The sequence below is a fragment of the Salmo trutta genome, chromosome 34, assembly GCF_901001165.1.
Source record: "Salmo trutta chromosome 34, fSalTru1.1, whole genome shotgun sequence".
NCBI lineage: Eukaryota > Metazoa > Chordata > Actinopteri > Salmoniformes > Salmonidae > Salmo > Salmo trutta.
In genome coordinates this window covers 22,640,594-22,662,008 of record NC_042990.1, presented here as the reverse complement: position 1 = coordinate 22,662,008, position 21,415 = coordinate 22,640,594, and the positions used below count along the sequence as shown (strand labels likewise).

The 21,415-nt window shown below is 42.2% G+C and overlaps 2 protein-coding genes across 3 annotated transcripts in view; one reads left to right on the top strand and one right to left on the bottom strand.

The window, feature by feature from the left end:
• The window catches only part of LOC115173812 (basic leucine zipper and W2 domain-containing protein 2), a gene marked incomplete in the record, with an annotated part of 13,520 nt that extends 3,633 nt beyond the window's left edge, over window positions 1-9,887 (bottom strand). The window contains 4 exon segments of the mRNA XM_029732236.1: window positions 448-551; window positions 2,162-2,338; window positions 3,913-3,983; window positions 9,783-9,887. Of these exon segments, the coding sequence (XP_029588096.1) occupies window positions 448-551; window positions 2,162-2,338; window positions 3,913-3,976 (345 nt within the window).
• Window positions 9,888-10,105: 218 nt separating this feature from the next.
• Window positions 10,106-19,524, top strand: LOC115173810 (ankyrin repeat and MYND domain-containing protein 2). Of its 2 annotated transcripts, none has more exons than XM_029732234.1 (10): window positions 10,106-10,346; window positions 11,080-11,144; window positions 12,077-12,215; window positions 12,415-12,549; window positions 12,743-12,903; window positions 14,168-14,382; window positions 14,686-14,821; window positions 17,843-17,971; window positions 18,130-18,235; window positions 18,354-19,524. In XM_029732234.1, the coding sequence occupies exons 1-10, from the start codon at window positions 10,280-10,282 to the stop codon at window positions 18,518-18,520; spliced, it is 1,320 nt and encodes a 439-aa protein (XP_029588094.1). In that variant the 5' UTR covers window positions 10,106-10,279; the 3' UTR covers window positions 18,521-19,524. The 2 variants fall into 2 exon arrangements, with proteins under 2 accessions (XP_029588094.1, XP_029588095.1); XM_029732235.1 differs by having other exon boundaries at window positions 10,108-10,346; window positions 12,415-12,513.
• The last annotated feature ends 1,891 nt before the right edge of the window (window positions 19,525-21,415 follow it).

Genomic DNA, 21,415 nt, shown 5'->3' with positions numbered 1-21,415 from the left:
AGAGAGAGTTCGGGGGCGAGAAGTAGCGAGAGAGAGAGAGATGATGAGAGAGAGAGACGTCGGGCGAGAGAGAGAGAGGAGAGAGAGAGAGAGAGACGTCGGGCGAGAGAGAGAGACGTCGAGCGAGCAAAAGAAAGACAGACAAGCAGATGGTGCAGGAGTAAGTGAGTTTTAATCAAGGAGGATTATATTAAAAGGATGTCATCGTGGAGTGTTGACAAACTGGTTACTCCCAGGGGTTTGGTGGGTATTAGCAGGTCTAATACCACTTTACTGCAGGTGTCTCAAGCCCAAAATCCCCTCCACCCCCAGGCCTTGGTAGGAAATGTTGGCTAACGTTTGAGGATGTGACAAAGTCAATGGTGAGACAGAGAGAGTTGTGTGTGTGCATTAATTCATGCGTGTGTGTCCGTCCGTCCGTCCGTGTGTGTGTGTGTGTGCACCAACCTGAGCATAGCGGCGGAGGTTGGCATGGTTCTCCTCGGTGGTAAACACACAATGTTCTGTCACCTTTGCCTTGTCCCCCTCGTCAATACGCGTACCACCGGGAGCTGAGACAGACAAGTCACCAGGGTTAAAGGTTAAATCATGTTTACATGGGCCTTTCCCCATCTCTGGTCTTAACAGCTAGCTTTTACTTGTAATGATTGTGTAAGGTGGTTTTTACCTAGTTTAGTTGAATACACTGATTGTAAGTCGCTCTGGATAAGACCATCTGCTAAATCTGACTAAAACATCATGTATGTATAACATGTCTGTCATCTAGTTGTAAAATGGATGGGTCTTGATGCAGCCTGGTCCAATGTTTTAATCCGTTCTTGTTTGAGGATACAGTATCTGAGGGCTTAGAGTCCAAACTGCAACCTGTATCTAATGCTTTAACAATCGTTGTTGACTTTGAATCCATTTTTAAGGACGGTTGTGGATTAACAATACAATCAAACTAAACTGTTTTGTGTGTGTCTGAATTTCCTGCATGCGTCGCCTTCATGAGTGCATGTGTGTGAAGTGTGAACCAGGAGCTGAGCCTCCATGCTAAACTAAAGGCTAATCTGGTTCCCTGAGAGGATGGTTTATTTTGGTGGATTACCAGGTACAGCTGTAGGATCTTAATCTGCTCACTCCTTTGTTGCTGAGAATTTTTCTACGTCGCAGGAAATGCAGATGAGCTTTATGATTCATTCATTGAAAACTCACACTAACACACGGTCATATTAACAGTGTTCCACTTTTCTTGTAGCCTTTTGGCCAGCTAATAGCCTTACAACCGATCAAGCAACATTACCGATCAAGCAAAAAACAGTCAAATCCTGTTGCTGCAGGATTATTTAGCTGTTACAAAATAAGTCAAATTAAGATCCTACATCTGTATCCCTGGTCTCCCTCTGTGCTGCTCGGTCTCTCCCCTGCCAGGGTATTATTATAGGACTATAGGACCAGGGTAAACCGGTTATCTCTAATGGGGATTGACATGCAGAGACTGACAGGCCTGGCAGAGAGTCCTGCGTGTGTTTGCATGCGTGTGTGTGCACGTGTGTATGAGCTGGACAGAGACAGACAGCAACTAATTCTACACAGATTAAACATGTCAGGATGTGAATGAGCGTGTGAATGTGTGTGTGCAAGAAAGAGAGCGTGTATTTGGACATGAATTACATTTCTAAAGCCTAGTACAGTGAGTGTACAATTTTTCCTTTCCTGCCTTATGTTCTAACAAACGTTCTCCTTTCTTATCCAGTGATATGGTACCCACTAGGGTTCATGCAGGTGCCTGCCTTCTGCAGTCTACTGAAGAACAGTCTCTCCCGGATGTCTTTGATAATGGGAAATGACCCTGATAATCTGACAAAGCCAGCTGTGATCTGTTTGTAAGTTTGTCCTTGCCTGAATGGACAGCCCGGTTACTGCGATCAGCTGGTTCATGGAAGGACACTGGGAGACAGTAACACTGTGCACAGTACTGATACAGAAGGACCACGATGTTCCACCACTGAGCTGACACCGTGCAGATAACCATACCTGTAGCTACCTTAATATAACACCTAGCGACATCAAGCGGTGCAGACCTCTTAATGGCTAAGAAGATGGACTGACAGTCCTTGGACCTGGGTTTGAGTCCCGGTTGCACTGCCTGCTAAATTCACTACACTCCTCCACTCACCGAGCATGCTCCCTGCGATGAGGATGTCGAAGAGGGTGTCGGCATAGCGACGGTAGTCGAGTCGGGAACCGGTAACGTCCAGGAACTTAGCTACAGCATCGAGGTCTCCTCCTGCTTCATTGAGGCCCAGAACGATTGTGTCTCTGAAAACTGTGGGCTCAAACTTCTCCTTTTCATCTGGGTGGGGAGGGACAAGGCAGAGGAGGACAGTGTTGTACTGTAGGTACACAGATAACATCAGAAAATAAGGTCTGGTAAACCATGCATAATATATACCGCATGTCAGGGATCCTCAACTAGATTCAGCCGCGGGCTGATTTTTTTTTTTTTATAGCTGATGGTCAGGGGACCGGAACATAATTACAAATCATTTGTGGATTGCAAATTGACCGCAAGAAGCCCAAACAGATATAATATTTGACTAAATCATGTCAAACCTTGTTTACATTTGAATACGATCTCTCTATTATGCGTGGGAATACTTTGGAACAAATTTCCAAAATGTAAATAACTTGGAGCGGATTTGCTGATGTTGTTACAGTCTTATGTCCAACAATAAAAATAAAAAATAAATACTTGCTTCATTTATTTTTCTCAGAAAGCTTGGGGTCCAAATAAAATGGCCCGCGGGCCGCCAGTTGGGAAACGCTGCCGTATGCATGTCAGTGAATGATCTCTCGGGCTAAAAGTCAATACATATTGTATTGGTACATTTGGAAGCGTCAGACAGCTCTTCAGTTCCCCAGTCAAGGTGTGATGAAGACAAGGGACACTGCCCTGATGGCACACTAGCTGCTACTTGGCCTGGGGGAGGGTTAGCCTCCCTGATTTAAGCCTCTGTTTTTCACAAAGAACACATTGTCCAAACGATGTCCTCTTCACTTACAGGTCTCTGGGTATCAACACACGGATCAAGAGAATCAACAAGGGGCCTCGTGGAGTATGAACGAAATGTTCCTACAACAGTACATGTCCTTCTGTTCTGTGAGTAATGTTCATAACAACACCCACTGTACTGGGAGGAAGTTCAGCTATAGCCTGGTCCGAGATCTGTTTGTGATGTCATGTCTGGAAGTTGCCAAGACACCACAAACAGATCTGGGACCAGGCTAGTTCAGCTCTGCCCTGTCACTGCTGTCAGCGACAGTGACATGGTCACACACCGATGCTGTGACATTCTAGAAACTTCAACATCTTAATGACTGGGAGCCAGTCTGGGGCCAGGCTGGATTGCAGTAGGTGTTGTGTAAGAGGGAATGTCAAGCCACAACAGAGAGATGAAACAGAACCCTAGAAGCGAAGAGTGTTTATAGTCTGTGTTTATGTGTGGAGAGGAGAGAGAAGAGGACAGACGACAGGAGAAGAGGAGGAACGTAGAGGAGAACACTGCTGTCCCTTTGCTGGTCCCTTACCAAGAAGCAGATCTTAATAGGAGAAATATGAGCTACAAGTGTGCATTGACAATTTGGTTGTCGGTGAGACTTCAAAAGATAATCAAGACATTTTACACAGTCTCAAAGAGTCAGTTGATTTAAGAAACAGGTTCAATTATCTGGTATTGCAACTTAACACTGTCTGTTGTCTTGCCAACATATTGGTATTGCAATTTAACACCATGCATGTTGTCTTGCCAACATATTGGTATTGCAATTTAACACCATGCATGTTGTCTTGCCAACATACTGTACGTGGTGAACATTAGGCATTGACATCGCACGTAGACAGATGTCTGTGGTCGTAACACAACTCACCCCTTTTCCTGGTCTTGAACCGCTGGCCTGTTAGCACTGGCTTCTGTTGCTTACCGGTATTCATAAAAGTCCTGAGGAAAACAAATACAGAAATCGGAAATGAGCAGACCATATACAACATAGTCAACACACAACACTACCATTCCGTTTATTGACAGAATGTCTTGGTTTCTGTCAACATACCATATTTAAAGGTCTGCAACATAATTTCTAGGCTAGATCTTAATAAATACATGTACTATGGTAAAATGATTTATACCTGTGTTAATGGCCCAAAATGTACTGTGACAGTTTACTAATAGCTAGCAAACAATTGAAATAGTTATGCTTCAGTAAATCTCAAACCTTCAGCAAATCTTTCCATGTCAGTTGAAAACTCTATGCTTACCAGCTGTGAGTCCCTCTTAGCACTGCCAGGGAGGTAGAGAAAGAATTCACTTAATGCTCTGACTGCCTGAGACTTGTCCTGTCTGTCAACCTTGTGCCCTGTACTATACACCAGTCAAAAGTTTGGACACACCTCACTCAAAGGTTTTTATTTTTACTATTTTCTACATTGTAGAATAATAGTGAAGACATAAAAACTATGAAATAACATGGTTACTACATGCAATCATGTAGTAACCAAAAAAAGTTAAATCAAAATATATTTTATATTTAAGATTCTTCAAAGTAGAAACCCTTTGCCTTGATGACAGCTTTGCACACTTGGCATTCTACCTCACTTGGCAACCAGCTTCATGAGGTAGTCACCTGAAATGCATTTCAAATTAACCTCTTCGCTATAGGGGGCAGTATTTTCACGGCCGGATGAAAAACGTACCCAAATTAAACTGGTTACTACTCTGGCCCAGAAACTAGAATATGCATATTATTAGTAGATTTGGATAGAAAACACTGAAGTTTTTAAAACTGTTTGAATGGTGTCTGAGTATAACAGAACTCATATGGCAGGCAAAAACCTGAGAAAAATTCAAACCAGGAAGTGGGAGATCTGACAATTGTAGTTCTTTCTAATCCCTATCGAAACTACAGTGTCTGTGGGGTCACGTTGCACTTCCTAAGGCTTCAATTGGCTGTCAAAAGCCTTCAGAAAGTTCTCATCCGTCTCCTGTAACCGGGCAGAAAAAAGGAGCTCAGTCAATGAGTGGACTGCCTGGGGACAAAGGGATTGGTAATGCGCGATCCCGCGAGCGCACCTTTCCTCATTTTTCTTCTTGAAGGAATATGCTATTGTCCAATTGGAATATTATTGCAGTTTTATGTTAAAAATACCATAAAGATTGATCGTAAACAACGTTTGACATGCTTCTAAGAACGGTAATGGAACATTGACTTTTTGTGTCTCGAATTGCGCTCGCGCATTTTGCCTTTGGATAGTGACCTGAACCCACGAACAAAAAGGAGGTATTTGGACATAAATATGGATTATTTTGAACAAAAACATTTCTTGTTCAAGTAGCAGTCCTGGGAGTGCATTCTGACGAAGATCAGCAAAGGTAAGAGAATATTTCTAATACTAATTCTGAGTTTAGTGTGCGCCGAACTTGGCGGGTGTCAAAATAGCCTGCTGATGGCTGAGCTATGTACTCAGAATATTTAAAAAATGTGCTTTCGCCGAAAAGCTATTTTAAAATCTGACATAGCGATTGCATAAAGGAGTTCTCTATCTATAATTCTTTAAATAATTATGTATTTTGTCAACGTTGATGAGTAATTTAGTAAATTCACCGGAAGTTTTTGGTGGGAATGCATGTTCTGAACATCACACGCCAATGTAAAAAGCTGTTTTTGGACATAAATATTAACTTGATTGAACAAAACATACATGTATTGTATAACAATGTCCTAGGAGTGCTTCATTTAGCTGTGTTTTGGGTTTTTGTGACATATATGCTTGCTTGGAAAATGGCTGTGAGATTATTTTGGTCTATGTACTCTCCTAACATAATCTAATGTTTTGCTTTCGCTGTAAAGCCTTTTTGAAATCGGACAATGTGGTTAGATTAACGAGAGTCTTATCTTTAAAATGGTGTAAAATAGTCCTATGTTTGAAAAATGGAAATTATTGCATTTTTGATGTTTTGTATTTCGCGCCACGCTCTTCCACTGGCTGTTGAATAGAGTGGGACGGTCACGTCCCACCTAGCCCATAGAGGTTAAAATGATGGGTGGGGCTGAAGCTTAAGAGGGTGTGAATGATGATGAATGGGTGTAGACAAAGGATCTCCAGTAGTCACCAACACATACAAAGGCCATTTTCTCAAAAGTGAGGTTACAAGTTGATCAACTTTCAAAGCAGAATTACTTTCCCATTGTTCCTCAAATGCAGTGTATGATGTATGATTTTGTAGCCCTGAGACTCTACTTTTATCCAATGTAAAAAACACAATTTCAAATTTTGCTACATAACACCGAAATCAAGGCAGTCGGTCACATTTGACAATTCATGTCACCCTCCGTCCTTGACTTTTTTTTTTACATCTATTTAACACATGTATGTTGTTAGAATTTTGATATGACAAACATAATTTGTGTATTAAGCAGTTTAAGAGGACTTTTTTCCCTGGAGTGCAAAAGTGACTTTTCCAAATCCTTTTACAAAGTCACTTTTTTTATTTTGTTATTCAACAAGGCAAGTCAGTTAAGAACAAAGTCTTATTTACAATGACAGCCTACCGGGGAACTGTGGGTTAACTGCCTTGTTCAGGGGCAGAACGGCAGATTTTCACCGTGTCAGCTCGGGCCAGCAACCGTTCGGCTACTGGCCCAACGCTCTAACCAATAGGATTTCTATATTGTATCATCAGAAAGAGACAATTATGAGGTTTCCAAACACTTACTATTTTTTTGACAGCATATGAAATGTTTTTATTAGATTGTTAGAATGTTGCAGTCAAAATGGCTTCTCATTGGCGTAATAACGGCGAAAGGAAGGCCTGGCAGTTCAAGTGTTAAGACATTGTAAAGGCTCGTACATGCTTATTATGATCTATAAAGCATTATTTTAGCTGCAGGTGCAAGCGTTACCAACAAATCATATTTGGTGGTTAGGGTTAGTTAGGTTAGAGTGAGCCTCTTGTCTCCCTATAGCTCTGTGCACACTGTGTACTCTGTACCTCTAAGACCTCTAAAGAACACCTGACAATACCCACAGTTTTAGTCTTTTTGCCCCCAGGGAGAGCACAGTGAGCTGGGCTAAGCACCGGTAGTCTGCCCTGGGGGATGGTGGTAGTGATCCCACAGCAATTATCAGTGTGGAAGATGTTGTCAACAGGACTCACCTGATGTTAACCTCCACACAGACCTCTGCTAAGGAGGAGATGGAGTTACACGTCACCTCCGAGGTAAAATTGTGAAAAGGAGAAGAAAATCTGACATTTCTGTGACGAGACAATCAATATGAATAATGTTCCTTTTCACAACCAGGTTGCCTGTGAAAAGGCCTATTACACTGTCTGATCACAAGAAAATAGACAAAATCAACCCCCTTTTCACAATATTACGCCTCTGATCATTTAGGCACCTAGAGCCAAATCTCAGCGTAATGGTTGGTCACAAGAGACTCTTCCTCTGTACTCCATAGACTCCATGACAGAACCAATTTGATGTGGAAGGCTGCACTTGTGTAACATCTGACCAGTTTCATAACCACAGCTTTATATGGTCAGTCACAACCAGTATTCTCAACAACTCCCCTTATGATTTCACATGTCAAGCCATGTGCATTGTCACATACCAGTGCCATGTTACACAGACCCTTCCCCCGCCACCAACACACACACACCCAGCAGGCTGCCTGTCACCAACACGCACGGACGCACAAACACAGGCTTTGTAGGTCTATCCAACTGACATTCAATGCCCAAAATAAATACAATTCCTGGAAGCAGGCAACAGTGGCCAGAGAATGGTGACGAGGAGACTCAACAGCCTCGGTGGAGCTCAGTCTGTCTGATAAGAATTACAGAAAGTGTGTGCTTGTACGAGAGGGTGACAACAAAACGCGACTAGTTTTACGTTTCAAGACTACAGTATAAAAGAACGCACCTCTTTTTGTGTGAGCGAAAGATGAATGAGTGCCCGCGCCCTATCTGGCCATCAGCTCTCATGATAGTGGACAACAATACAGATGTAGGATCTTAATTTGATCACCTTGTTGCAGGGGAACTTTCCTGCAACGCAGGAAATGTAAAACTTGTGTAAAACGTAGAATTTCCACGTTGACATTTAAAGGCCATGAACAGTCCACATTTCATGGAAAACATGATTTTATGATATTTGGATGAAACCAGAGGAAAGTGTGATGACCAAAGTATGACAAATTACTATTGCTTCTACATTGATAAAGTTTGATCATAAAGTTACTGGTCCCCTACCCCATGTCAAACACTTGTATTCAGGAGGTGGAATTATTAAGGAGATGGGGTGATGTCACCCTAACTCTCATTTTAATACACCAATAGAAACATGATATTCTCTTACCTAATTTAAATATGTACAGCCTTGTAACCAATAACGGAGGATGCGTGTTTGCAGAGGGGTGTGATTTATTTAAATACATTGCTACTCTACTGGTGCCAGAATTTGACTGTAGGTTGTCAGCAATTATAATAGAAAGTTTACACTATTCATCTATGACAAAGATACTGTACTTATGTCTCCACTTTTATCTGCATCTGGTATTAACAAGTTACAGGCTAGCTAGGTCTTCAGGCAGCATGGAACAAAAGGCAGGGAAAGGTCGCTTAAAACTCTGATGCAGTTGTCATGTCAACACATCCATCAGTGCTGCTCAGAACCGCATCACAAGAGATGTATAAATATAAAAAATGTTGAAATCATTAATGCCTCATTTTCTTTGTCTATCACCAAATTTGCTTTAGATGATTTTACTGCAACACTGCATTTAAGTTTCTTGACAAAGCTTTTTGAGAAGCCTTAGTCAAGGCGAGCTCATGAACTGTCTTTTCAAATTTCCTGGTAGTTAGCCATAATAATTTGTTTTATTTTGCAAAAAAAAAAAAAAAATCGCATTTCTATCCCCAAAAATATTATGGGTGATATTTTAGTCACTCGAAATACTAACGTTAAACTATATATATATATATATATATATATAGTTTAAGACTTGATTTTCCTTTAAGAAACATGTATCAACTATATAAATGTTAATTAATCATAATCCACATAATAATTCCCATTTCCCGTTGCTGCAGGATTATTTTCCTGCTGTAGCAAACTGGCTGAAATGAAGATCCTCTCCTATAGCCGCTTTAATGCCCTCCAGAGAGTTCAGCGGCAGAGGGTGCTGGGAGGGTGCTGAGAGGGTGCTGAGAGGGTGCTGAGCGGTCACCTCGATCGTTATTCTTGGATCACTGATAATCTGTGCACGTGCAGACAGAGCTGCGTGTTATTAGACTATCGACTTCCAAATATACCCAAATATGCCAGTCTCGTTCTCCAGTAGGCCATTATGTCTTTGGAGGACTGTGGGCACTATCATGTCTCAAATAATGTTTATAAAGCTTGTTTAAATGATACATAGTTAGCGGCTACACCGTACAGTAGCCCATGGCGGTTGGCATCTCCAAAACCGGCCAACCGATGCGAGGACGGCGCACCTGTAACTCACCGCACGGTGGGCAGAACCAGCTTGGCAATGGCAATCACAGCTATCCACGTCGTTACTTTAGCCAATGTTAATATAGATTTGTCAAAAATGTACTTATGTAAATCATTTCTTACGCCAAACAAACATTTTAAGAGAACTGGGGCTAAACTTGTCACCAAATCTAGCCAAGCTCATAAAGTTGAACATTTAGGCCTAAACATTACATTTCATAATGTGAAATATTTGAGGGACTTACCTTGCAGTGGATGACTCTACAACAAGTTGAGATGAACGACGACAAGCAAGAACAGTCACTTATCAAAACGCCTTAGAGTGGCCAGACACTTGAAATACAGCCGGATTAAACCAAAGACGTCAGTATAGGGGGAATCCAGGCAGAATTAAATATACCAAACTATAACATTAACATATGGCATATTTCTCCTCCGAATACATTTATTACAAGCTATTAAAATTGTAAAGATGAATAAGAACACATTTATGCATTTTAAGTTAGTGAGTGGACAATCTGTCACCTCTTTTCTTCACATAGTGGTGTAGTCCAATGATGGTTTAACTTCCCTTCAATTACATATTATACATTTGGTGAAGTCCATCACCTTTTACTGTCGTCACGACAGTGCCTGCCAAATGGTGTAACGATTTTGGGATAAACACACATCCACAGCAAGATATTGTTCGTCAACACTTGTGAATTGAGAAAATATAAATACAATTTTAACAACAGAGAGAATGGCTGCTCCCAAGAAAGGAGATCTTTCAGCAGCTGAGCGAGAAATATTACAGGTTATTGCTGCAGGTAAGTTTCTTATTTATTTTTTTGGCTGACTTTGTAAACACTTTTCTGTTATTTTCCTTTTTTCAATGCATTTTGTTACAGTACTGTCTTCCGTTGTCACACAAATATTACTTGTTGTATTACTTTTTTATGTTACTTCCAAAAAAAAAGGTTATTGTTTTTATTTCACTCAATGGTCATGCTCCCGTTATAGTCCTTCCACTTCACTCCCTCAACATTCTGCCTCCACCCCAATGGACATTTATTTAGTCATCACTGGCACAGTTGTCTTTATGTATATAGTGCTATTTTCATATTTTTTTTCACTTAGTCCTGCATGTTGGAGCTCGAAGCCTAAGACTTTTACCGTACCCTGCAATCACACCTGCAACCCTGTACATGTGACTATTAAACACTCTGAATCTGAAAATATGATCAAACAAATTCTCCACAGGCATTAATGTATTATCAGTAGGCTACATTTTTGACGTAATAATGTTATAGTAAAAATTCCAATACTTCCCATACATCACCAACACACATTATGACAAATTAAATCATTTTATACCAAACTGCTGGAGTGCACCAGTTTTTCACATTCACAGTGTCTTGCAAAAACCTCACTGTAGAGTATACCTATGGGGAGATAAAGTGAGATTGCACAGATCATTTATAGATACTGTATGATATATTGTTAATAAGAGGTATTGCATGTTTCATTTTATATCTAAAGTCTCTATTCTGTGTGAACCAGGCGATGTGCAGGAGGTTGCACGGCTGCTGGGGTCTAAGGACGTCAGAGTCAACTGTCTGGATGAGGTACTGTATGGATGGGGGCTAGGGAGTCTTGTTGTTGAAAACTCTGGCAAAGTTACCTGTGTTGTTTGTGTCATTAGTCAATGCTAAGATGAGATTTGTCATTCTCTTCCACAATATATCCGTGTACAAGTTAGCTTACAGCAATTCATACACTAGCCACAATATCCCTGAGATGTTTAGAACAGTAAAACACATACATGTCACTTAAAAGTCTATTTCACAAAAATCCTCTACGCATGACCGCTAATAGTTTTGACATAGTCTGACAAACCTATAGGGCGTTAGTGACACAAAGTAAATAGTGATGTTATTGGGATGGTGTAGCCATGGAGACATATATATATAACATTCTGTGGGTGAAGGCCTGCAGCATATGTTTTCCATTGTTATGTAGACATATGGCTGAGACTCTTGAGTGCAGGACGTAGTACTCCAGCCACTAGATGTAACCCACAGACTACTTCAGACCACGTCGGTGTGTATATGTGTGTATGTGTATGTATGTGTGTATGTGTGTGGGTGTGTGTGTGTGTGGGAGCAGGATGTAAAAAAATAAAAAAAAGGTGGCACAAGTGTGTCCAGTCTGTCAAAATCAGATGGAGCAGCAGAGCTTGACAGTATATGCGCACTCAGTCTCAGCCTGGCCTATCAACTCTATACAGTATAGCTCTGACATGATTGTCACGTTTGAGTATTGTGTGGATAAACATGTAACAGTAACTGTCTCTTCCTGCCTTACTTCCATAGCACTTTATTTTACAGTGCAAAAAGTACCAGGTATTTACTATGGTAATTAAACAGGCATAACCAATGATTTACTTGTTTGTTTCTTTAGTATTCATTCAAAGAAGCTGTTACAAGTAGGCTACCAGGTGAATACCAGTAGAATCAGTACCCTAAATGATAGTATGATCCTTTCTGTCTCTCCTCAGTATGGAATGACCCCCCTAATGCACGCAGCATACAAGGGCCAGGCAGACATGTGCAGTCTGCTGCTACAGCACGGGGCAGATGTCAACTGTAATGAACATGATTATGGATACACAGCCCTCATGTTTGCTGGACTCTCAGGTTAGTCCAGGGCAGGCATCCTTTTTCATATGGCATATACTGTAATTTAGCCAATATTTTGATATTGGTAATATTTTATTTGAAGGGTACCTACAAAAGGACTTCATAACATATTCATAATCCATAAATAACTCATTCATAAGCACTATATAAGAATTGAATAAACAATTACACTTTGCCATAACTTGCCCTATCCCAGGAAAGACAGACATAACCTCCATGATGCTGGATGCGGGTGCAGAGACAGACCTGGTCAATTCAGTAGGTCGCACGGCTGCTCAGATGGCTGCTTTCGTGGGTAAAGAAGTGATCGCCTTAAACTTCTTTCACACAGGTCTTTTCCTGCAAATACCCAGCTTTTTTGTGACTTTTTCTGAATAGGCTGAATTGAAAACCAAATTAACCACAGCCCTGATATCAGTCCCCTTGTCCCAAACTTTTGGGTTTATTATGATGATTATGAAAATTAAGATGATGATGATGATGGTGATGATAATTTTGATGATGATGATTGTCCCACCTCTCAGGCCAGCATGACTGTGTGACAGTGATCAACAACTTCTTCTCTCGAGCGCGGCTGGAGTACTACACTAGGCCTCAGGGGCTGGAGCGAGAAGCCAAACTCCCTCCCAAACTGGCTGGACCTCTTCACAAGATCATCATGACCTCCAACCTCAACCCTGTCAAGGTGGAGATATTATATTCTACATTGAATTCTAAATGGTTCCTATCTAACTTTAAAAAAACGATCCTCTCCTTAAACCTCTGTGCACTGCACACTCTACGAGATTGCTTTTAGTGCAAGTGTTTATGTAAAATAGAGGATAAAATGCATTAAAGAGACCAGAGTCATATGAACTCATGGATAACATTTGTATGTCTCTGTGGGCAGTTGGAAGGAAGTTGAAGATAGTTTCTGAAGCCATCGCTAACTAGCGTTAGCGCAATGACTTAAAGTCTACAGGAGCAGCTAGTAGAAACTACCTTCAACTTCCTTCAAACTGCCCCAGAGACATACAAATGGTATGTATATATTAGATCATCTGACTCTGGGGAAGTGGAGTGGCTTGATCGTGTTGTTAAGACACTTTAGATGGCCAGTATAGTTTCCTGGAACCCAATAGGCTTTGGTTTACTCCGTTTCTCCAGTAGTCTAAGGCTGCTTCCCTGAAATGGCACAATATCCCCTATTTAGTGCACATTGATATCTTTGGCAATTATGAAAGTGCGGATGGGGGCACACTTGATATTAGCATTTTGTTGGGGGGTAGGATGGAAGGCTGATTTGTTATGGGCTACCCAGCTGCCACCACCTTCCCCCCAAGTCCCCCTATTATTTTGTAATTCAACTATGGCTTGGATAGCCTAGTGTCCTTTTGAATTCCATTCTCTGCATGATCAACCCTTACCCGCTGCAGGCTGCAGTCACACGCCCGTGGTGCCGCTGCCCACTTTAGATCTGTCTAAATATATCTATCTGTCTGGACGTGAACGCAGGACACAGAGAGAGGTGCCACTGTAACACTCTCAGACCTCTGCTATATTAGCCTGTTGACTAAAGTCATGGTTAAAGTTTGAAGTTTTATTAGTCGTATGTACGGGATATACATGGTATACACCGTCCAACCAAATGCTTACTTAAAGTCATGTTACGGTCGGGACAGTGCACCAATGTACAAGAAAAGTCCGAACTGTTTTGGCTGTCTAACCTACTGCACACACCTTGTGGCTGTCATATGTCGGTTAGATGAGATTGCAACTGAGTTATTTCCAAGTGTTTTTCGAGACAGTTATGAAGTCATAGGAGCGTGTGTTTATACAGTAGCATTGCAAAGTGACCAGTCAGTACTTAATCTGTGGTTTCTGCCACTGTGTCTTTCTAACTCTTTCTCCGTCTCTCTCTTTCTAATATTCTCTCTAACACTTTCCTCCACACCTCCCCCCTTTCTTAGCTGGTGATGCTGGTCAGGGAGAACCCTCTGCTGGTGGACGTGGGAGCATTAGAGAAGTGTTACCATGTCATGGACCTGCTGTGTGAGCAGTGTGTGAAGCAGCAGGATATGAATGAAGTCCTGGCCATGAAGATGCACTACATTAGCTATGTGCTGCAGAAATGCATGGCCTTCCTTCTGGACCGTGATGACAAGCTAGATGTGCTCATCAAGAGGTGTGTGTTGTGTGTGTGTGTCACTCCCAGTGCATCATCTTGTTCCTGTTGACAGTGGTTGATGTGATTGATTGATTGATTGCATTGCTGGCATTCTAACCTGTAACTATCCAATACATTTTTCTGTTATTGCACAAAATTCCCAGGCTAACCATTGGGGACTAATTGTTATGTGTTTCATAGTTTATTTTTAGTGCTGTATAATGCATGAATATTGTATGTAAACTGTATAGACAGTTCCCTAGACAATTAAAATGTGTCATTGTCTTTAAATTGTTTTAATTTGTATGTCTCTTCTCTCAGCCTGTTGAAGGGGAGGGATGGAGATGGTTTTCCTCAGTACCAGGAGAAGTTCATTAGAGACTGCATCAGGAAGTTTCCCTACTGTGAAGCCGCACTGCTACAGCAGCTGGTCAGGAGCATTGCACCAGTGGAGATTGTGAGTGAGCTTCCCGTCATTCATTGATTCAAACTTTCCTTTGACTTCGGTCTTATCCAATGTAAGGCTCCTCCTATGGACTCAATTATGGACTCACTTAATTAGTCCTCTCTGGAAATTAACCAATTGAAGATTGATTGGATTGCGCAACATTTATTAAACGTTACATTTACATATTAAAGGGGCAGTGCAGTCCAAAACGTGATTTTCTGGTGTTTTATATACTGTACATTTCCACACTATGAGGTTGGAATAATACTGTGAATTCTTGAAAATTATGATAATACCCTTTTAGTGTAAGAGCTGTTTGAAAAGACCGCCTGAAATTTCAGCACGTTTTGCATGGGTGGAGTTTTGGCCTGCCTGGTGCCATCACCAGGTGACATAAATTAAAGTTAGCCTTGCAAAGCCACATGATCCCGCAAGCTTACATTAAAACGCTAAGGTAAAGTAATTGTCCAGTGAAAATCTCACTTTTAAAAGTTCAGATTCTGTTAACTCATACCCAAATAATGTTGTTGACTAATCCTGTACTCGTATGTGTCCAAAGCATGAATAGGATAAAAAAAAAACGTAAAAAACTCCACCTCAAACTTGTGTCTCAAACAGACCGTTTCAAAATTGATTGAGAATATATCAATGAGCTTGCCAATCAGTGGTCTACTCGTGTGGACTCCCAGTGCATCATCTTGTTTCTCTTGACAGTGGTTGATGTGAGTGATTGATTGCATTGCTGGCATTCTAACCTGTAACTATCCAATACATTTTTCTGTTATTTTCTTGTAATTGTTATGTGTTTCATGAATATTTTTAATGACCGGTATACGGCCACACCATTCTGTAGTTCGGGTACGCCCACACCATTCCAACACAGAAAAGCTGATTTTTAACATACTTAATTATTATTTTTTGTAAGGAAAACTATTTCACTATATTGAAATTAATTATAGGTCATATTTCATAGAAATCTGGAAACACTGGACAGTTACTTCAATAGACCAACAACAAATAAAGTTTCAAACCTCTCTGCCAATAACAGCTAGTTTGAACGTTATATACAGTGCCTTCAGAAAGTATTCAGACCCCTTGACTTTTTCCACATTTTGTTAGGTTACAGACTAATTCTAAAATTGATCAAATATTTTTTTCCCCTCATCAATCCACACACACTTTTTTTCTAATTTATTAAAAATGATAAACTGCAATATTACATTTACATAAGTATTCAGACCCTTTACTCAGTATTTTGTTGCACCTTTGGCAGCGATTACAGCATTGAGTCTTCTTGGGAATGACGCTACACGCTTGGCACACCTGTATTTGGGGAGTTTCTCCCAGTCTTCTCTGCAGATCCTCTCAAGCTCTGTCAGGTTGGATGGGGAGTGTTGCTGCACACCTATTTTCAGGTCTCTCCAGAGATGTTCGATCAGGTTTAAGTCCGGGCTCTGGCTGTACCACTCAAAAGAGAGACGTGAGAGACGTGTCCCGAAGCCACTCCTGCGTTGTCTTGGCTGTGTGCTTAGGATTGTTGTCCTGTTGGAAGGTCAACCTTTGTCACAGTCTGAGGTCCTGGGAGCTCTGGAGCAGGTTTTCATCAAGGATCTCTCTGTACTTTGCTCCATTCATCTTTGCCTCGATCCTGACTAGTCTCCCAGTCCCTGAGCTGAAAAACATCCCCCAGCATGATTCTGCCACCACCATGCTTCACCGTAGGGATGGTGCCAGGTTTCCTCCAGACGTGACACTTGGCATTCAGACCAAGGAGTTCAATCTTGGTTTCATCAGACCAGAGAATCTTGTTTCTCATGGTCTGAGAGTCTTTAGGTGCCTTTAGGCAAACTCCAAGCGGGCTGTCATGTGACTTTTACTAAGGAGTGGCTGCCGTCTGGCCACTACCATAAAGGCCTGATTGGTGGAGTGCTGCAAAGTTGGTTGTCCTTCTGGAAGGTTCTCCCATCTCCACAGAGGAACTCTCCCCCGATTGCTCAGTTTGGCATGGCGGCTATCTCTAGGTAAGAGTCTTGGTGGTTCCAAACTTCTTTCATTTAAGAATGATGGAAGCCAATGTGTTCTTGGGGACCTTCAATGTTGCAGAAATGTTTTGGTACCCTTCCCCAGATCTATGCCTCGACACAATCCTGCCTCGGAGCTCTACGGACATTTCCTTCGACCTCATGGCTTGGTTTTTGCTCTGACATGCACTGTCAACTGTGGGACCTTATATAGACAGGTGTGTGCCTTTCCAAATTATGTCCAATCAATTGAATTTACCACAGGGGGACTCCAATCAAGTTGTAGAAACATCTCAAGGATGATCAATGGAAACAGGATGCACCTGAGCTCAATTTCGAGTCTCATAGCAAAGGGTCTGAATACGTATGCATATATGGTATTTCTGTTTTAAAGAATATATACATTTGCAAAATGTCTAAAAACCTGTTTTCACTTTGTCATTATGGGGTATTGTGTGTAGATTGCTGAGGATAAGAATAAGGCTGTAATGTAAATCTTTTGGGGAAATGTCAAGAGGTCTGAATACTTTCCAATCCCTTCCATTAGGCTCCTGCAACTTTTTTTTAATTTTTTTTATTTAACCTTTGTTTAACTAGGCAAGTCAGTTAGGAACAAATTCTTATTTAAAGTGACGGCCTAGGAACAGTGGATTAACTGCTTTGTTCAGGGGAAGAACAACAGATTTTTACCTTGTCAGCTCTAACCACTAAGCTACCTGCCGCCCCCAATTAGGTCACTCACTCAGACCACTCCTAAACAATCCTAGCAAAATTATTGCTTGAGAAACTATTTTTGTTTATTTTTTATAATTTTAATTGAAAACAATCACAGTAAGGTACTTAATTGCTACCCAGAAATGATTTGGTATTGAGATAAAAATAGCTGCATTGGACCTTTTTAAGGAGTTCATGATCATGCTCAATGAATTCTGTTTATATTGACAATTGATGTTCCTTTCTGTATGGGAATGTTTACTGTTCAATGTTCCACTGCTTCTCTTGTCTCCAGGGTAATGACCCGACAGCATTCTCGGTGCTAACCCAGGCTCTCACGGGTAAGATGGCCTTCATAGACGCAGAGTTCTGTGCTACGTGTGGAGAGAGGGGGGCAGAGAAGAGATGCTCCCTCTGCAAAATGGTACGAAAACCACCTCCGACCTCCGATACACAAGCACAGGGTTTCTCTCAATCGTTTCCCTCTTTATTACTTTGGTTACACTTAACGATAACGTCCATGAATACACCATTAGGAATGCCTATAAAATGATGAATAAATGCTTCCAATTACTACTACAGGTGACGTACTGTGGCCTGATGTGTCAGCGACTCCACTGGTTCACCCATAAGAAGATCTGTAAAGGACTGCAGGAGAAGGATGCCCCGAGGCTGAGGGAGCTCAATGGTAAACTACACACTCCTATCTGTTGAAAACACATACAATATACCTACTGCAGCTATACTACAGTGTACTATAGTGCTCCAGACATGCTTTACCCCTCTCCTCTTTATCCTGGGTCCAGATGAGGAGAATGACATGGTGAAGGAGACAGCCAGCTTCCTGGCAGAGCTGTGTTTGAAGGCAGAGGAGCGCATGGCGTCATCAGGTTGTCCCGGTCCCTCAGCGCCAGACCAGCTGAACTGCCCCTCCACATCCTCAGAGGGACCACCATCCTGCCACCAGGAATGAGAGGGACTGCTGGTGTTCTTCTCTACTGGGTAGTTAATTGATTCATTGATGAATGTTACTTATTGGCCAGAGTTCAGTGATATTAATAATAAAGTTTTATTGAATATTAAACTGAATTGATTCCATTCACCTGATGTCTGAGGCCTGAATCAGTCCCTTGTTAAAGGAGAAGGATTTAAAAAAATCAGTAGTACAACTGATTGGCCATGATGTCCAGATTAGAGGGAAAGTGGCTAGTGAGGATGAATGCTTTACCCAACAGGCAGCTGGACTGGAGTCTAAGGAAGGATTGTTACTATGGACACAATGAGGTCTATTTGGCTAGGGGAGGCTGAAGTATACAGGGTGTGCATATGATGAACAGCCTATTGGCTGCATTTATACAGGCAGACCAATTCTGATATTTTACCAATAACTGGTCTTTTAACGAGTCAGATCAGATCTTTGGCCAATAATTGGGTAAATGATCACAATTGGGCTGCCTGTGTAAATGCAGCCATTGACTTGTATTTGGATTAGCTGTGGTGTTCTTTTCTTGTTTGTATGTCGTTTGAGCAAATTCCTTCTCTTATTTAAAATGTAAGCCTTCAATATTCTTTAATTAATGTCTTGAAATAACAATTTCATCCCCTGACTGTAGTAATTTAAAAAATCCACTCTCATGTTGAAATGGGACCACCTTATTGAACAATACATGTCATATTATTATTATTTAGGTATGGCCATGGGTAGAAAACACAATATTAAGGGCTTCTTTATGCTTTATTGTTAAGTTGTGTATTCCTGTTATAATTTGAACATTATATTATCATTATTTTTATGTTCCCGTTGTTGACACGGATGTCTTGCCAGTGATGTATCAATACCATTCCATGTCACAGAGTAGAACCAATAATGATCTGACTTTTTAATGCTGGAAAACCCTTTACACCTAATTGGCTTTTGTGTTGGTTGACAGTTTTACATTTTCAATTACGTCAATAAAGAGTGCCTTAATAATTCTCCTTCATTGTCCATTGTTGCTATGGGGATATGCCCATATTTCTTTGGACACTAGATGGCAGCTTTCCCCTTTAATACCATCCATGCATTGATGATGATGACTGGTCTTCCCTGTGGCTCAGTTGGTAGAGCACGGTGTTTGCAACGCCAGCATGGTGTGTGCAACGCCAGGGTTGTGGGTTTGATTCCCACGGGGGGCCAGTACAAAAAAAAATATAAAAAATGTATGAAATGTATGCACCCACTACTGTAAGTCGCTCTGGATAATGACGTAAACATAAAACGTAATAGAGCTACTGCACTCTGTTGGCAGTGTTCAAAGGGTACTGAAGCGTGATGGTCTTTTTGCTACAGCGATGGTTCTATACAATATGCAGTCAGACTTTTTCTCTACAGAGAGTGAGCATGAAACAGAGCTCATTCTAATGACAAATTCTCACAGTGCAGACAGTGACCTTGAATTCTTATTCATGTATCAGCCAGTCATAAAGACAAAAGTCCTTGATAAACAAATACGGCTACATCTCCCAATTACTCCATTGTTTCCATTTTTCGTTGGCGACCTCCTCTTGGTTGCTATGCACATCTTCCAGACTTTGTCTTTAACACCACCTATGTTATAACACTGTTTCCCCATCCACCCCATCCCTCTGTTTCCACATCCACCCCATCCCTCTGTTTCCCCATCCACCCCATCCCTCTGTTTCCCCATCCACCCCATCCCTCTGTTTCCCCATCCACCCCATCCCTCTGTTTCCCCATCCACCCCATCCCTCTGTTTCCCCATCCACCCCATCCCTCTGTTTCCACATCCCCCATCCCTCTGTTTCCCCATCCACCCCATCCCTCTGTTTCCCCATCCACCCCATCCCTCTGTTTCCACATCCACCCCATCCCTCTGTTTCCCCATCCACCCCATCCCTCTGTTTCCCCATCCACCCCATCCCTCTGTTTCCACATCCCCATCCCTCTGTTTCCCCATCCACCCCATCCCTCTGTTTCCACATCCCCCCATCCCTCTGTTTCCCCATCCACCCCATCCCTCTGTTTCCCCATCCACCCCATCCCTCTGTTTCCCCATCCACCTCATCCCTTTGTTTCCCCATCCACCCCATCCCTCTGTTTCCCCATCCACCCCATCCCTCTGTTTCCCCATCCACCCCATCTCTCCTGTTTCCCCATCCACCCCATCTCTCCTGTTTCTCCATCCACCCCATCCCTCTGTTTCTCCATCCACCCCATCCCTCTGTTTCCCCATCCACCCCATCTTTCCTGTTTCCCCATCCACCCCACCTTCCTGTTTCCCCATCCAACCCATCTTTACTGTTTCCCCATCCACCCCATCTCCCCTGTTTCTCCATCCACCCCATCTCCCCTGTTTCCCCATCCACCCCATCCCTCTGTTTCCCCATCCACCCCATCTCTCCTGTTTCCCCATCCACCACATCTCTCCTGTTTCCCCATCTACCCCATCTCTCCTGTTTCCCCATCCACCCCATCTCGCCTGTTTCCCCATCCACCCCATCTCCCCTGTTTCTCCATCCACCCCATCCCTCTGTTTCCCCATCCACCCCATCTCTCCTGTTTCCCCATCCACCCCATCTCTCCTGTTTCCCCATCCACCCCATCTCACCTGTTTCCCCATCCACCCCATCCCTCTGTTTCCCCATCCACCCCATCACTCTGTTTCCCCATCCACCCCATCCCTCTGTTTCCCCATCCACCCCATCTCCCCTGTTTCTCCATCCACCCCATCCCTCTGTTTCCCCATCCACCCCATCTCTCTGTTTCCCCATCCACCCCATCCCTCTGTTTCCACATCCCCCCATCCCTCTGTTTCCCCATCCACCCCATCCCTCTGTTTCCACATCCCCCCATCCCTCTGTTTCCCCA

Coding starts and splice junctions, on each gene's coding strand:
- LOC115173810 (XM_029732234.1), top strand. CDS start 10,280: ATGGCTGCTCCCAAGAAAGGAGATCTTTCAGCAGCTGAGCGAGAAATA. Junction 12,216..12,414: donor CATGTTTGCTGGACTCTCAG/GTTAGTCCAGGG, acceptor GCCCTATCCCAG/GAAAGACAGACATAACCTCC. Junction 12,550..12,742: donor CTTAAACTTCTTTCACACAG/GTCTTTTCCTGC, acceptor CCCACCTCTCAG/GCCAGCATGACTGTGTGACA.